Source organism: Spermophilus citellus (genome assembly GCF_964194105.1).
Source record: "Spermophilus citellus genome assembly, chromosome: 4".
Taxonomy (NCBI): domain Eukaryota; kingdom Metazoa; phylum Chordata; class Mammalia; order Rodentia; family Sciuridae; genus Spermophilus; species Spermophilus citellus.
The window spans coordinates 221,378,396-221,395,635 of NC_138185.1; the positions used below are offsets into that span (position 1 = coordinate 221,378,396).

The window sequence follows — 17,240 nt, forward strand, 5'->3', positions numbered from 1 at the left end:
CAGCCAAGGACACCTGCAGCCACCAGATGCTGGACGCAGCCAGAAGGACCCTCTCAGGAGCTCTGAAGTGGGCCAACACTTTGATCTTGAACCTGTGGTTCCTCTACTGTGAGAGAACAGATTTTGTAGGTAAAAGCCACCTGGTTTGTGTTCATTTGCTACAGGCAGGCCACTGCCTGGGCCCCTCACAGAGGGCGACAGAAATCACAGCCCAAATCATCAGCCTCACAACTACCTTCTCCCATCTACGAAGGACCCAGGGCCACACCCGGGAACCCCACGCTCCAGTCCTCGCGCATAGCCAGGAAATCGAGGCCAGCAGGAGGATTCCACTGAGACAGGGACCCCCTCCCAGGAGGCTCAAAGAGGGGCAGAGCATGCCTTGGGACACCTGGAGAGTCTTCCCAGCCTCCAGGAGCACTGCTTGTAAATACAGGGCTCTCTCTCTGCTAAGCCACTCTGTCAGATCCTTGCCCTGAGGACCAGGCAGAAGGGAACTTGCCCATTTGCAGAATTTTCTTCCCCAAACTCTCAAGTTAGGTAAAGGTTTAGCTGACTGCTAAAACCTTGTCCTGGGAGACAAGGCTGTCCTGGGGAACAGTACGTGAAACTGGGGTGCTACACTCAAAACAGTGAAGGAGGCAGCCCAGGGCAGCAGCTGCAGGCGCCAAGTCCGGGCCAGAGGGGCCCGGGTGCCAGTCCACACTTTCAGGCTTATTACCACGAAGCTTGGTCCAGCTGTTGCCCACAACCTTGAAAGACAGTGTCCTCAGGGCTAAAGTCCAGCAACCAGAACCCTGTGCACCATGGGGTGGGGTGTAAAATGGCACAGCCATGTGGGAACAGTTTGACTAGTCCTCAGAAAGGAAAACCCATCCCCATATGATCCAGCAATCATAATGATGGAGATTAGCCCAAAAGATCCGAAAAGTGGGGCCTCAGAGAGACATTCGGACACCCAGAGGAGCATCAGACACCCAGAGGAGCATCGTCCACTGTACTCAAGATGCAGCGATGGCTCGAGCACTCCCTGATGGGCGAATAGAGGAGAAAACATGGTCCATCCGCCCAGGGACAGGATTCAGCCTTACATAGGAAGGAAATCCTGTCACCTGCTGCCACGCCGCTGACCCTTGAGGACATGATGGTGGGTGCAGTGAGCCATCCACATAAGGACAAAGGCCATGTGATTCCACTTTTGTGAGGTCCCTGGAGCAGTCACTCTCCTAGAAACAGGAAGTAACATGGAAGATGCAAGGGCAGAGCTGGAGCTTAAGGGGGGCAGAGTTCTGTTTGGGACAGACGGTAGTGACAGTTGGGTAACAACTGCAGTGTACCTAAGGCCACTCAACTGCACCCTGGAGATGGTTAGAACTGTAAGTCCTCTGTATATTTTAAAAAGCCCCAATCCCACCATGCCATGCTAGTATCAGACTCAAGGGAGATACCGCCCATCTAGCCTATGGCACATAGTGGGTCCTCCATCACTGGTTTCATTCATGGGTAAATCGAGAGTCAATGAACTGGTTAATGACACAGGAGAAGTTCAGAGCAAAACAACCTGAGTCAGAAAGAACTGCCTAAACACAGCACCCAGAGCAGAGAGGTACCCCGGGAGGTGGGGAGGGGCAGACCTCGCCTGCCAGTCATCATCTCTCACCTCTTATTAACAAAGGCAATAATTTAAAATGTCCAGTTTTATGGAAAGATTCCAACTGCCCTGTTCCTGCAGAGAGCGACTCCGTTTTTGCATTAACCTCTGGAGAAGTCCCGTGTCCTCTGACCCTCTGTTGAAACCATAAAAACGCAGGCGTTCGTACTACCCAGGGTGCGGCCGGCTGGCCCTTGGCAGCTCCATGACTCACTGGCTCAAACCTCTCCCTCGGCCGCCCCGACTCATACCTGCCAGGTGAAGTCCAGCGGGAGGGGCAGCAGGCCCCAGGCCCAAAGTGCCCCAGGCGGCAACCCCAGCTCTGCTGCCTACCAGCCGCACTTCACCAAGCAAGCAGGGACACCTGGGGACATCAGCCTCCTCACCTGTGGAGTACAGAAGAGGCTGCCCCCGAAAAGAGGACACCTAGGTTCAGAGCTCAGAAGGCTGCTGCCCAGGGCCTGACACAGAGTGGGCTTGTAGAAAAGGCCTGGCTACAACCTGGGAGCCCCATTGCCAAGTGCAAGAAGGACCTAGATGGGAAAGAAAATCAAGGCTGATGCTTCACCTGCCTCTGACCACACACTGAGGTCACCGCCACCCATTCTTAGCCATTATTAAATAAAGTAAACATAGGTGGCCACGGTGGGGGTCAGGCTATGATCCTCCTGAGGCCTAATGGGGTCTTCGGAGCCCCCTCACAGAGGGGCCCCTGCCCACCATGGTTTCTTCCTGCTGCTTTGTGGAGGACATTGGCCTACCTTGATTATGTTTGGATAAACCCTATTTCATGGTTAAAACTATCTGGATTGGATTGTGAAATGTGGACAGCACACAGCCCCTCCACCCCCACCCTGCCCTCGGGGTTTGCAAAGTCAAGGACATACTGTTCCCCTCACCAAGAGCACGCAAAGAACACCTCAAGCTTCTTCAGAACATAAACCTGGCTCCTCTCAGGTGCAGAGAAGTCGATTCTACTACGACAGGGAGGTGGGTCCTCTGTAGAGAATGGGGCTGAGGGCCTTTCTTTCTCTCACAGATGCAGACACACCCTTTGCAGGGTCTCCCTGGACACCCATCAGTACAGCACAGGCACCCACAGGCCCCAGTCCCAATGCACCCTGGAGGAAGGGTGCTGAGCCAGCCCATGCAGGCTGGTAGGACCCATGGCCGAGGCCCTGACTCCCACTCCAATCCCAGAAGCCCACTTTGAGGGCACTTTGATGTAGTCCCAGGCTTCACCTCTGAGTCCAAAGTTCCTCCTGGTGGTCTCAGGGTCCGTGACTCTGTTTCCCCATAAGTCCAGCCAGGCAGAGATGGAGGTGACTCGGGCCACAGGGAGCCTTCCAGTAAGACATCCTGGACCAGGACATCTGTCACTGACCACACTGAACCAGAAGACACTCCCCCTGCCCCAGCTCTCCTTCCAGACACAGCTGTCTCCTGGAACCTCCCCACTCCCTCCCATGAACTTGGTCCCTTTGTTTATTCTTTTTAGATAGAGAAAGGCACCAGGGAGCACGTGTCTCACATCACGGCACAACAAGGCTCCAGAGAGGCGCTCTCCCCACTGTGGGCCCCTCCAGGGCAAGGGCCTGGCAAAGACCCCCTCTCACTTCTGCATGCCCCACTGCTAGCCAGGGGTCAGGCACAGGCATGACCAGCGAAATGAAGGAACCTTGGATCCGCCCAGGATGTTCTCGTGTGATCCGGTTTCCCGCTGGCCAGTTCCATCTCTAATGTCCATGTCCAAGTGGCCCATGCAGCCCCCAGGAAGTGGGAAGGGACAGCCAGGAGCACACTGAGGCAAAGCTGACCTGAGTTGGCATCTCGGTTCTACCCTTCATGTGCTCTGTGACCTCAAGTAGGTTGTTTGGCCTCTCTGAGCTCAGTGTCCTCCTGGGCAAAGTAGGGGGCTCTCTCTTCTTAGGGGCAAGATGAGAACAGGATACGGTGTCCAGGGCAATAAGGACACATAGTAGGTTCCTTACGAAACAGCAGCAAGCCCTAGGAATACGGATAATAGTGGCCCTTCCTTCCCCACTAAGAAAGTGCAGGCAAGGGACTCAGTTGGCAGACTTGTCATCAGGGGCAGGTCCCCGAGGTCACAGTATGGCCCTGCTTCTCAACACTGCTTGCCCTCTCCCACTCCTTCACCCTGACAACAGCTGAGGCCACAACCACACGGTTTCTATTCAGGGGACCTCCTAACACAGGAATGACGAGCAGATACTTCGGATGTCCCCATTCTGCAGGTGAGAAAACTGGGGCTTAGAGACAGCAAGTGGCTGGCTCGCATCCCACACTCACCCCCATTCACTCTGAGAACCGAGACCAAGGACGGGCCCACCTCTAGAGCTTCCCACTCCCTGGAGCGCTCCCTCTAACACAGGTGCATGACCACCCTGGCATGACACTCAAGCCACAGAGCCCTGAGGACACGGCAGCCAGCAACCAAGGCACACACACCGGACGCAGAGAGGACCTTCCCACACCACACAGCAAAGCTGAGCCCCAGGGGCCACACATGGGGCTCCTCACTGTCACATGTCCACCTGCCACATCCAGTCGCAGGCTTCACAGGGAGCCTCGTGGTGAGAAGGTAGGAAGCAGTTTTTCCACAGCTTCCCCTAATGACAGATGTCCTTTGTGGTTTTCAATGTGAACTCAAAAGAGGCAGTGTGGCCTGGTGGGTGGCGCCTGAGGGACCTAGGCCTGAGCCAGCCTGACCACCCACATCTTGTGGCATGTGTCCCCCTGTGTGCCTCAGCTTCCCCCATCTATCCAATGACGGGCCTGCATGAGGCCACCTCGCCTGATGTGGGATGGTTGAAGACTGCAGCCTCGGGTCACCCAGGGCAAAGCCACTTCTGGCCAGTCAGCTACACATGGAGAGCAGCGCCCAGGCTCCTCCGCCACTTTCAAATCCCCTGCAAGGGAGCAGCGGCCGCCTTGCTCCGAGGTCTCTCGTGTCGGGCCAGTGCTGCTTCTTCACATCCACTAACTGCTTGAAAGCACTGCATCCAGCGCTGCATTAAAAATTAATTACACATGCTATTTTATTGCCAGTGCATAATGTAATGAGCACCAGCTGTGCTAAACAGCCAAACTCCTTTTTAAGACAGCTATAAAAAAAAAAAAAAAAGGAAGAAAGATAGAAAGAAACTGCACTTCCAAATGCCTCTCCCGTCAGAGCAGAAAAACAGCAACATCTTGTACGGATTTGAACAGAATTCTTTGATTTAGCTCTGCCTGCAGAACGTCGTAAGGGCCGGCGCAGGGACTGAGACCGTCTGTGTCAGGCTGCGACAGTGGGTCTCCTCCGGGCACGGCTAGGACCTTTTATCTAAGGATGGTCACACCTGTAGGAGTCCTTCAGCTGGCCCCACTCCTGGCCCCTTTGGCCCCTGGAGACGTGATTTTCCAGCTACACTGGATGGGGGACTTTTCAGGAGTCCACTAAAGCCCCTTGTCACCCTCGGCCACCTACAAGGCCCCGGAGAAAGGCCTTCCTGCAGCTCTCCGTGGCGCCCCAGGCACTTCCTCCAGTGGCCGAGGGTGGCGCCTGGTTGCCAGGCAGGCGGTGGAGGAAGACCTCTCAGCAGAGCATCCCAAGAGGACACACGCCAGCACGGAATCCAGGAACTGACAGGAAGGACTCTCCGGGGACACGGTGAATGCTGGGTCCTGAGTGCTGGGAGCAGCAGCCCCTTGGGCAACGTAGGCGTGCAGATGACTCTGAATCTGTAATAACTCCCGGAGAGCGCTTTATCTACCAGAAGCCAAGCCCACTGACCATGGGACCTGGACGACCCTAAAGTCGGCTACTGTGCAAGGGAGCCAGTCCCAGGGCACCAACCGGAAGGAGGTCCGTCCACAGCCTCCCTTCTCTTCTTCACCCCGTACTCACCCCTCCCTCCAGAGTCCCAAAGGAGGCCCTAGTGCCCACTGCAGCCCTGCTGAGCATCAGCGGGGGCTCGGGGAGGTGGCCGTCTGTCCGCAACGCTGCTGGGCTGCACATGGATCCTCCGCTGTTAATCAAACCCAGTTCAGAAAGCAACTCCAGCTTGCTTCTTGTTCTGGTATGAAATGTGCAAAGCGCAGACCATATCATTAACATAAAACTTCCAGAAATAAGGCCACTTTCCAGACAGACTGTATTAATTGCATCAGGCCTTTGCAGCGAGGGTGGTCTAATCCACGGCCTCCCATTGGACGGCTCCGGTTATAAAACCGACACAGAAGGAACGCTGGGATATAATTGAAGGAGGAGAAAACGATAGATTCTACTGTTCAACCCTACTATTTACTTACAGGTATTCTTTTATCTTTATTGTCCCTTTAACCCATGCCAAGAAACCCCAGACTAGTTAAATAACACAGCAAGCACAATTTCAGTAGAAAAGTAAATTGAATTTAACTTTACAAGATTGCCCTGTGATTTCAGCATATACTAATGACTGCAACTGACTCCCTCTATTAAATCCAAACACTTCCACTTCCCTGAGCCGGGATCCTGTGTGTTCTTGCATGAGACCTTGAACTTCTCCAAGCGCATGTATTAATCACTGTGGCTGATGACCATTTGCAGCCTTTAAATATGCAATGAAGTGTCTACCTTCCTTTTTCGCCTCCTAAGGCTGGTGCATGATCTGCGGCAGCCAAGGCGCTCAATACCTTTAAGTGTGATGCCAGGCACGCAGCTTGAGAGGACCTCCACACAGTGCCAGGCACCCAGCACAGCCAAGTAGGAAGCCCTTCTGCTCCTGTGGGTCCGCTCAGCACAAGGCACTGTTCTCACACTCAGCACCTGGCCTATGTGACCCCAGGCAATCCTAGGATCAACCCCAGGAGCTAATATTACCCCCAATTCACAGATGGGGAAATGGAGGAAAGGAGAAGGACCCTGGCCCATCTGAGGCCACCCAGTTCACACTGCAACCCCCAGAAATCTGATACGCTCTGATGACCACCTTCCAATCACAGAAACCTCAGAACAAGAAGTGCTGGGGGAAGGGGAAGCCCAGCAATCTTCAGGTGCCTCCTGAGTCCTGGGGAGGGGACTATAGTGGGCAGTCCCCCTGGACCTCTCCAGGAGCCACTTCTGAGGGGCTCGCTCTTACTTCCCACGCTCTGTCCCCATGTCCATCGTAGAACCCCCACCAAGCCCCATGCAGCCCCCAGTGATCTGCTTCAGAGAACAACATGAAAATGTCTATGTGAATGTGTATGTGTGTGTGTGTTGGGAGGGGGGGGGTGTTTTAAAAACCCAAGGCTCAAAGAGGAGCAATGACATCTTCAAGTCCACTGACCAGACAGGACCACAGACACCCCGCAGCCTTCACCTGGAATTTCTCAGGGAAGGTTTTTGAGCCCCAGCAGGGCCTCAGCTCAGAGCCCCACATTACAACAGCAGAGTCCACAGGAAACAGACCCAGAGTCCCTGCTTCCCGCCGTGACCACCGTAGGAGGTCCGGGGTGGGGGACTGAGCTTCTGGGACACTGGGATGGAGGTGAACCACACCTGTACGCTTCCCCCCACAGACTCACACCTTCTATAAATAACCAAGAGTGCATTTACGGCACACAGTTAACCTGTGTATGACACATTTGCACAGGGGCTTGCCCTATGAACTTCAAGAGATGGGTTCAATGCATCCTCATCCAAAAAGGGACAAAACAAAGTGAGAACGGCAGCCCCACTCCATTGGTACAGTGGACTGCTTCCTCCTAACCGTTACTGGGAATTGAATGACTCCATTCCAGCTACTAATTAAACAGGCACTAAAAACACTTAAGCAAACAGCTCAGTCACAGGGACAGAAACCACAAAGGGACAAGAACCACTGGAATGGGATATTTTCAGGTATTGAAATTGATCAGCAAATATGACAGTCCACTCTAGTGTAGGCTAATATGACAGTCCACTCTAGTGCAGGCTAATAAGCAGGGACCAAAGGAAGAACGAGAAAAGCATTGAGTGTGGAGCAGAGGGTGGGAAGCAAGAGCAGGCCCCTCAGGGGTGGCTCCCGAAAGGCCCAGGAGCTGACCACTGTGGTCCCAACCCCAGGAACAGTGCCTCACCCTTGCCCACTCTTCTCCCCAAGCATGGCATTGCTCGCAGGCCAGAGCCCTGGAACTTCTGAAGCCCTAAAATCCAGAGATGCGCCCAGGCCACTGACGAGGCGGGTGCTGCCTGCTCTCCCACCTTCCCACCACTCTTACTTCAGGTTCTCACCCCATACCTTCTTCCCCGCAGCAGAATGCAAGCTGCAGGCGGGCAGAAGCCCACACTCTGTTTGCAGGGTGCCTAAAAGCAGGTGCCCAAGAGATGGCTTTTGGCTGAAGAATGAGCGGGTGCATGTGAGCCATGAGACCACCACATCTCCAAGGCTCATCCATAAAGTGGGGGAGTAAAGTGTGAGCCTGCTGTGAGGACTGCGTTCAAGAACGCACGCAAATGTCTGGTGTCAGGCAGTGCCCACACTAGGCATGGCCCTTATCAGGAGCCCAGTAGAGTACGTGGGGACAGATGATGGCAGAGTTCACAGGGAGTCAGGCAGGGCAAACCTTGCTCATCCTCACTGCATCCTCAGAGGCAGTGTGGCTCCCTGGGAAGAGAGGTGGCCTGCTCAGGAGGCCTCCCAGAGACAAATCCCAGTCCTGCAGCCTTGGCCCAGCCACATGCCCTCCCAGACTTTGCCCCCACCTCCACCCCCATCTGCACAACTGGACTGCAGTGGCTCTTGCCTGGCACTCCACAAAGCTGCCAGGAGAGCCCACCCTGTCAGGGAGATGCCCCGTCCCATGGCTAACTCTCCTCCACTCTGGCAGCTTCTAAGGAGGGCCAGAGCCAACAGAGGGTTAAGCAAACTCGGGTGCGCCTCTAGAGAGGAGATCGTGTTTCTACATGCAGAACTTGACTGAGTCCGGTGGTAAACACTCAGGCTGATCTTTGATAGTGTGGCCCCCCCAGTGGCTGCAGGGCTGCAGGGCTGCTGCGCTAATTACAGGAAGCCATGAGAGTGGGGCAGCCACCCAGACGGAGCAGACAACCCTCGCTGGGCAAAAAGGTCCTCCCCAGCCTCACAGAGCAATCGACAACCAAGCCAGTACAGGAGCCCCAACCACCCTGGGGAGAAGGCAGCCCCAGACAGGCAGCCAGCTTCTTTACAAGTAGTTCCAACTCCTTCCCGGGTGATTCTGATCTTTGAGCATTTAAGGCACAAGCCCAGTAAAAAAAAACAGAACTTCCCCCTGGAAGCTAGATCCTATGATGTCATCACCTGTCATAGCAGGGTGGCACTGAAGGCTGCGGGCCACCCCACCAGCAGGAAGGCCAGGAGTTCCTGCCCTGGAGCAGAGGCTAGCAGGGGCCATTTGCAAAGCTCATGCTCCACCAAGGACTGTCCCTTGGGACAGCATCAATGAAAAGCAAAACCTGCTCAAATCAAAGTCTTCCTTTGACATCTTGAGTCAAGAGAAAGCCTGCAGTGTGCCTGGTGACGGGGCAGGAACAAATTGAATCTGCCCCAGCTCTGCAGCCACCCTCTCCTTTCCTAGCCCCTGCCACGGAAACCAGGCCACAGCCATGGCCACATGAGTCTGTGTCAGCATCCTGGCTCATGAAGCCACCGCGCACTGCACACCAGGCCTGCTAGAGCTGCAGTGAGCGCCCTCCACCCGCGAGCTCCTGGGGAACCCAGGCCACAGGACTTTGGGTTCTCTTTGGGGAGAGAGTGGGGAGGAGGCGGAGGCCGAGCGTCGCCTTGCTGCCCTGCCTGCCCGTCTGCGTTATGGGCAGCCACATGGCTTCCCAGGGGAGCAGGGGGAGCGGGGGCAAGCACAGATGTGAAGGTCTGAGGTCAGCCCAGAGCCAGGCCCCTGTCCCTGCCCCCCCCCCCCCAGAATGTTTCACTCCCTCCCGTGGCCACAGCTTTTTAAAAGGCTCCTTTTGAGCAACTTTTTTTTTTCCCTCTAAGTTAATGGGCAACACATTGTCCCAAAGAGAAACTCAGCATTTCGGATGGCTCCGGCGATGCACACAGACAACCAAGGAATCTCCCAGCCTCCTCGGGCGGCAGGGGGGCGGGGGAGCAGGGGCAGAAGAAAACCTCAGATGTTAAGCGTTATCCAATTAAGCTTTAGCTAAACAGCCCAAAGAGATGAAATTTGGAGGCTGGGCAATGCATTCTGGGAGTGGGGGGGTCAGGGGTGGAGGGACCTCCTGACCCATGGGGACCAGTCAGGGGCTTACAGTTCTGTGGACATCCTTCACCGCTTCCCAGAGCACCCCAAAAATGCCTTTTGGGTGAGGGTTGCTCTTCCTCCCTGGGTCCCACCTTAGGTCCCCTGCTCTGCCCGGGCACATCCCACCATCCCCGGGAGCCCACCCCCCCATCGCGGCGGCCTCGTTACCTGACAACTGACACTGGCATCCAAAGGGAGCCTCCGTCTGACCCTCACCCTGAGTCCCGTCGCCCGAGACCGGGCGTGCGCTGCAGCAGGGCAGCGGGAAGCAGGGCGGGAGAGCGCCCAGGGCGCGCAGAGGTGGAGTGATCACGGATGTGTGAGGGTGGGAGGAGGCAGCTATGGGGGCCATCGCTGGCAGCTGGGCAGGCCTGCACGGCCCTGGAGAAAAAACAATAGAAAAGACTGGTCAGTCGGGCCCTGGACTGCACAAGGGGCTTAGGGCATGGGAGGGGGCCCAGGGTGCAGGGCTGCAGCCAGCCTTCAAGGGCCGGAGGCCCCAGGGGTGCCAGGCCCTGCAGGGAGGGTGACCAGGGCACAGGCAGGGGAGAGGGGGTCAGGGAAGTGGGCAGGGGGCACTGGAGAGAGTCCTATATCCACAGCTGCCAGGTCTAGGGACTGATACCCCACTTCTGGGGGCCTTGTGTAGGGGGCTAAGGCACATAGGGACTGTCAGGGCCCCACTCCCAGGAAAGGCCCTTCCAGGAAGGGTCTTCTGTAGCAAACTGGAGCAGGCTCCAATTGGGGATTTCTTCCCCCAGATCTGGGCTACCCCGGGAAGTACTGGGAAGCTTGGAGCCGACACCGTCTGACACCGCGATGGGCTCTTGGGACAGGCCTGGGCTCCTCAAGTCCACCTCCAAGGGGCTGGGCACTGGGGAGCGAGCTGCCTAGCTAACTACTAGCTGAGGCCCCTCTCCAGTCCCCCGCAAGCAGCACCCAAGCCCGGGTTGCTTTCCCTCCTCCCTCCACCCCCAGGAAAACCTGGCACGGCCCAGACCCCTCTTCATGTCTCAGCCCTGGCTTGGGAGTCCCTGCTTCCCCCACTCGCCACCCCCAGTGTCTGACGGCAACTCGGAGGGCCAGGCCAGGGCCCGCCTCGCCTCCGCCCAGCCCTACAGCTCGCCTGGGCTGCCGGCAAGGCCTGCGTTTGATTTGGCCGTTTATCTTACATGGCTAAGAGACCACCAGGGCAAAACATTTGTGTGAAGCCTTTGCCAAAACCACAAGTGAAGAAGCCCAAATTCCCTGGGTAAATAATTGAGCAGGGAAGCATCAGAGAGACAAAAAGAAAACATCAACGAGATGATGGGCAGCTGAGCCCAGTCGGCTCGCCAGAGAGGCTACAGCACCTCACCTCCCAGCACTCCACAGCCACCATGTGTGACTCCCCCATCCCAGGAAGAGCCACTGGGCTCAGCAAACCCACTGCAAACCAGGAACCTGTCTGTCTTCATGTGACTGAGCTTCCTAATATGCCACGGTGGGCATGGACCTAGGACACCCATTGCACAGACCAGGAAACTGAGGCCATGATCCCAGCAACTGACACCATCAAACCCTGCTGCCTGGCTCTAAAACCAGAGCTCTTTTTTGACATGCTGTTTCTCTAAAATGTGAATCCAGGATAAGGGTCTTCGTGGCATGTGAGAAGAACCCCAGCTTGAAGCTTGGGAACTCTGAATATGTCCTGCCAAGAGGCCACAAACAAAGCTAGTGCCAACACTGCCCAGGCCCATGAAGACTTTGCACTAGGCTAGCCCAAGCACCCGGCTGTCTCAGAACTGGCCACAGCCCCAGAAGGGCGTGCGCAAGGAACCCCTGAGCAGTTCCAACCCCAGAGGCTGACAGGAAGGTCAAGCCCCAGATTTAGTGTAGGCACCGAAACAGGTCTGCATCTGAGGCCAGTGTCACCTGCCTCCTTCCGGAAGTCTGCCCTGGACAGCTCTTGCCTGAACCCCCAGCCTGGAACTGGACATTGTACATCTGACCCTGTCCACTACAGGCCTCAAAGACCTACATGGAACCTCCCTCAGACCATGGTGGGCCCTCTGTGGCCCTGACAGTGGCTTTGTGCTGAGTATACCCTAACCACCTGTTCAGCAAGTGGGAATAAGTGCGGCCTGAGGCTTGGGGAGCTCTGGACCATGAGTCCAGCTATATCTTCTGTTTCCTTCTACGGCTGCAGTTGGGGTGGAGGGACCAGGACACCTGGTATCCTGACAGCAAGGGAAGGGCAGGGAAGCCTAAGAGTCCTTGACCTCAATCCAGCCATCAATAGCTGTAAAGAGCCAAGTCCAGACTCTGGCTCCTGGGCTCTGGGCAAGATGGCAACACAGCCAGCAGCATTGACCCCAGCTGTGCAGCACCTCACAGCCTGGAGTCAGCTGTCCCAGATAACACCCACCTGACTCCATTCCCCTGATGAGCAGAAGAGCCAAGGAGCAGGAAGCAAAGAGCAGCAGTGGGCTAGACCAGAGTCTGTCAGCGCAGGTCATATACCATAACACAATGCTCTGCAAGGGGTTGGGGCTGCACCCCAGGGCCTCCTTAGGAATGCTGACCACACTGAAGTCCCCTGCTTCAGGAGTGGCTCAGAAGAAGCAAAAGAGTGGACTGCAGAGTGAGGGCCTCTGGGACTCTTAAGCTACCCTCTGCCATGCAGGAGGATGTCCCTGGGGGCGGCTTAGACTGCAGCTCTCCCAAAGGTGGGATTCAAGAAGCCCCCTCTGCAGCTACAGCACAAGTTAAGTGATGCAAGAAACCATCCATCATATGATTCCATGGATAGGAAACATCCAGAACAGGCAAATGAATGGAGATGGAAGGTCCAGGTTGCCAGGGGCTGGGAGCTAATGGGTGCAGGGTTTCTGTGTAGGAGTATAAATTAGATTATCTGCAATCAGACAGTGGTAACGGCTGCACACACTGTAAATATAATCAAAACCACTGACAGACGAAATGGTGAATTCTACATTTAGAGAATCTTAAAAAAAAATCAAAGGTGAGGACATTGTCTCTAGGCCTCAATACCTGTCCCAGGCCATCTCCCAGCCCTGCCCTTCCACAGGGAGGAGTGTTTGCCTTTAAAAGTGCAGCCAGGAAATCTGGAGTTGTGGGTAAAGAGCACCTGAGAGCAGTGAGCCAGGAAGCCCAGAGGCAGCGGCCTTGGGGGTGGGCCAGGAGAGAGCCTGGGTTCACATCCTTCCTCTGCCATCCCCTGGCCATGTGACCTAAGATGATCACTTTCTCAGAGCCTCAGCTTCCTCATTTTGAAAGGGTCAGGACAACATGAACCAAAGCTAGACATCTGGTAGACTTAGTCACTGTCTTAGCGACCACTAAATGATCAGATCCCTTTCTAGTTTTCCATTTTGGAACTTTCCCTACTCCCAAGGGTGCTTCTCACAGCACTGGAGCTGCCTGGTGGAGGGAGCCTACAAAGCCTGCAAGTCACTGTTTTAAAAAGAAAGCTTTCAGGGGCTAGAGGTGTGGCTCAGGGATAGTGGGCCTGCCCAGCAACCTAGAAGCCCTGGAGTCCAACCCCAGCATTACGAGAGTAAATAAAAATGTAAAATGATTTCTTTTGCAGTCCATGGGTTCCGTTTGGAATCTGAACAGACCCCCGTGCACCTAGGGATGCCAAGCCACCGTCTCAGTTTTAGGTTGGATCCAGGGGGCTTATAAATAAAATCGTGGCTGGCTTGATTTTTTTTTAATCATGGAAGTTCACTTTAATTAAGGAAAAATAAATAAACGTTTAATACCTGAGTTATCTCAAGCAAGCCCAGAGCCTTCCTATGGGGTAGCATATCCCACTCTCACAAAAGAGGAAACTGAGGCTGGGAAAGACTGAAGAAGGCGCCCAGACGCACTGGGCTTAGGAAGGCCAGAAACTGCCACCGGGCTCTCTGTATCTGGTACAAAAAGATACCCCAAAAAGTCTCCCTAAAATGCTTCCGAAGCTCCAGCATCATCGGGCGCGAGCTCATTTCAATGCCTTCCCGGCCCGAAGCATTCCAAGGGCTCTGCAGCCCTCCTCCCTCCCGGGGCCCTGCAGATGCTCCGCTCCAAGCCTCACACATGCGCACTAGCGGCGACACGCCCACCTTGAGCGTGCAGACACAAAACGCCTGGAAACGCCCCACCCCGGCGAGAGGGGAGCCAGCCCGGCCCAGCGCCGCGTCCCGTGGCAGCAGCCGCTCCAGGATGGCAGGACTGCAGATGCCGCGTCCCCAGCCAGAGAGGTGGCCCGGAATACACTGCGCGGGAGACGTCTATTTTTCTCCCTACTGGTGCCTTTCAACGGATACATTTTTTTAAGGCGAGAACTCCTACTGATAGTGCAGAAATGAGTCATAGATCAGCGAAGGAGACAGACAGGGAGCCAGGCATGTGAGCGAGGGACACTGGCAAGGGAACCTGACAGTCCCCGCGCCCCCTCCCCCCCATGCCAAGACATTAATTCTCACAAGTCGGAGAAAATTACTATGCATGAATGCAAAAAGCATGATCAGGAGTAATTAACATGGCTTCATATGCAAATTTTATTAATGCAGAAGTACAAAGTCATTATGCAAATGAAACTTACGTCAACTCTCTTGACAAATATTCATCTCTGAGGCTCAAGTTTCTCCCTTTTATTTATTTATTTAATTTTCTCTCTCTTCCCTCTCCCTTTTTTCCTAGGTTTTTTTTTTTTTTGGGGGGGGGGGGTAAGAGGGAAGGGTGGAGGCGCTGGTGGCCGATAAGGCGGCAGCAAGCCACAGGACTGTATGACAAGTTTGCAAAGTTGTTTTTCAACCAGAAAAATTTATTCTTGCATTGTTGATTTTTTTTTTTTTTTTTTTTTTTTTTTGGTGTGGTTGTTGGCAGGTACAAGACAGCTCATAGGAGAAGGAGAAAATTTAAAAAAAAAAAAAAAAAAAAAAAAAAGCTCTGGGCAGCAGGCAGCCAATCAAAACGCCAGAGCCTGTAATGAGGGCGATTGATGGCTGTTTGGCTTTTACTGCAGGGTAATGAACTAGAATCCAGTCTGAGGAGGGGGGAAAATATGAATATTCATGAGACTGTGCTCCTGCCTTTGATGATTAAAGAAATTTTTAATATTCAAATAAGCGCTTGCCAAGTGATTAACAAAGAACAAGCACGCAGAAATATGGAAATGGGAGCCGGGAAAGATTTGAGAGGCGAACATACTGTGCTGGAAAGGCAGCCCCAAATTTCATAAACAAGATAGGCAGATAACCCAATTCACACGCGGGCAAATAAAAACATTTCTTCCTGATCACTTAAATATTTTGCCAGCTACTTTGTCTTAAAGATGATAAAAATGCTGTGTATTAAGGGGGGAGGGAGAAATAACATGAAGTCAAATACACTGCTCATATTTAAGACATTATCCCAATCCTAGCCCGCCTCCTCCCACCCCGAAGGGAAATTAGGATTCTTTTTCCGGTTTGCTAGAGAGAAAAGATGGAGGTAAAACCAGCTCTGTTTGTGACCCATGTCGAGATGCAGGTCTGCCTACTTTGGTACTGTGTTCCGGGGACTCAGCCTAGATTGGCACAGCCATGACATAACCTGTGGTCATTTGTTGCCCCTAGCCAGGTCCAGAGGCCCAAAGACTGGGGGGCAGGGGGGAGGGCAGCTAAGTCTACAGAGCTGTGGGTGACCACTGGTGTCCACAATCTGGAATCTCAGGGCCTCCTCAGACTCAGGCCCTGCTCTAAGCACAGAAAGAAAGTGGACATCAGTAAAGCCTGGCTCATCTTGAGAGGTTAAAAGGACTCAGACCTTCAGCACAGGGCCTGACCCAGGCATCTTTAGGTCCAAAAATAGACTGTCACTAGCCATCACCAAGGGGAAGTGCCTCCACAGACCCTGCAGCCTCCATTAGCTGTCTGCTAAGGCCTCGTGCTCATATTGTAACAGCTCCACCATGGGTTCACACTGAAGCACATAATAACAGTATTAGCTGGTAAAATGATCCTGCAGTTAAAATACATCTAATTAGCAGCCGATGACATCCATTTTGGCAATTTCCTATTCGAAAGAAGTGGAGTGCCACCTTAAATGAGACAGGCACAGGGTCTCACCCGACAAGACCCGACCTTCCCATCTTTATGTCTTTCTCCCTTTCTTTGCAGGAGGAGTGGGGGGTGGATAAAGGATGGAAGAGGAGCCCAAACAGCAGGAATAGAGAATAATTCTAAGGAACTTTCTTTGTTGCTCAATTTCAGACCTACAGGAGTCTGGGGGTGGGGGCATACAACCAAGTAAATTTCTCTGCTCCTTAAGTGGGATTACCCCAAAGTGCAGGAACCAGCAAACACTGGAACTTGATTTCATTTCATTGTAAAAAATAATAACAACATCATCATCATCATCAAACATGAAAACCTCAACTCCAGGGCAGGTCTCCAAGACAGGAGCAGAGGGCAAGTGGGCATGTGCATGGCCCACTCACTGACCCACAGCAATTGGGAGACCTAGAAATTCTACCCACGAAGCCAGGGCTCCCCAAGTCCCACCTCTCCCCACTGGATTCTCATTCTAAGTCAAATATGACTGTTTTGCCCGAGTGCCCAGTGGCCAGCCCAGGTCTCCAGTCCCTGGCTGTCAGAGATTATGGTTTCAGGGGTGAATGTGGACGTGTCCTTTGGAAGGACAACAAAAAAGTGAGGTTTCACAAGGGTTTGCACAGCTGTGCTTACAGAGCTCCTCCCTCCAGGGTCATCACACAGGAGACACAAAAATCACAGTTCAAACCCACGATTGGCCTCTACAGGCTGAAGGACAGCAGCCCTTACAGGTGGCTGGGGAGGGTGGGAATTTGGATGCAGGTGAAAGAGCCCTATGAACTTCATCCACAGACAGCCCAGCTGGACTCAGAGAGGGCCACTGCCAGTGCAGGGCAGCAGGTCATGGCCTCCAGGAACACACATCTGTTCAACTCTGGACTTGAGGCCATCTCTCCCACCACTTCTCAAATGACCACTCTGAGACACCACCAACCATCCACAGCCCTGTGTGGACACCTGCCATGAGAAGATCTGGCCACCCAGAAGAGGCAAGAAGCAGGTCTCTTGGACAGGAAGCGAGGCTGCCTCCTCGTAGCTCCTCCCTCCTCCAGCACTGCTGAAATCTGAAGTGGTGAATCACCACTTCAACTATTTCCTCTCCCCAACATGCTGCCCATTTAGTCATCCAAGGAAGGAGACAGGAGAGGCAAAGGACCTATCATGCCCCCCAAAACACTACCAAAACCTGTTTTCTTCCTTCCACCAGGGTTTGGAAAAGGAACCATCAGCCAGGGCAGCTGCTTCTTGCAATTAGA

The 17,240-nt window shown here is 54.0% G+C and overlaps 1 protein-coding gene across 5 annotated transcripts in view; it reads right to left on the minus strand.

Annotated features, from left to right (window-relative positions):
• The window catches only part of BCL11B (BCL11 transcription factor B), an 86,503-nt gene that overhangs the window by 37,782 nt on the left and 31,481 nt on the right, over positions 1–17,240 (minus strand). For 2 of the 5 annotated variants that reach the window (XM_081291986.1, XM_081291985.1), the window contains exon 3: positions 10,070–10,282. The exons of the other annotated variants lie outside the window; for them this stretch is intronic. In XM_081291986.1, the coding sequence (XP_081148112.1) occupies positions 10,070–10,282 (213 nt within the window). The remainder of the gene's footprint in view (positions 1–10,069; positions 10,283–17,240) is intronic. 5 annotated transcript variants of the gene reach the window in all.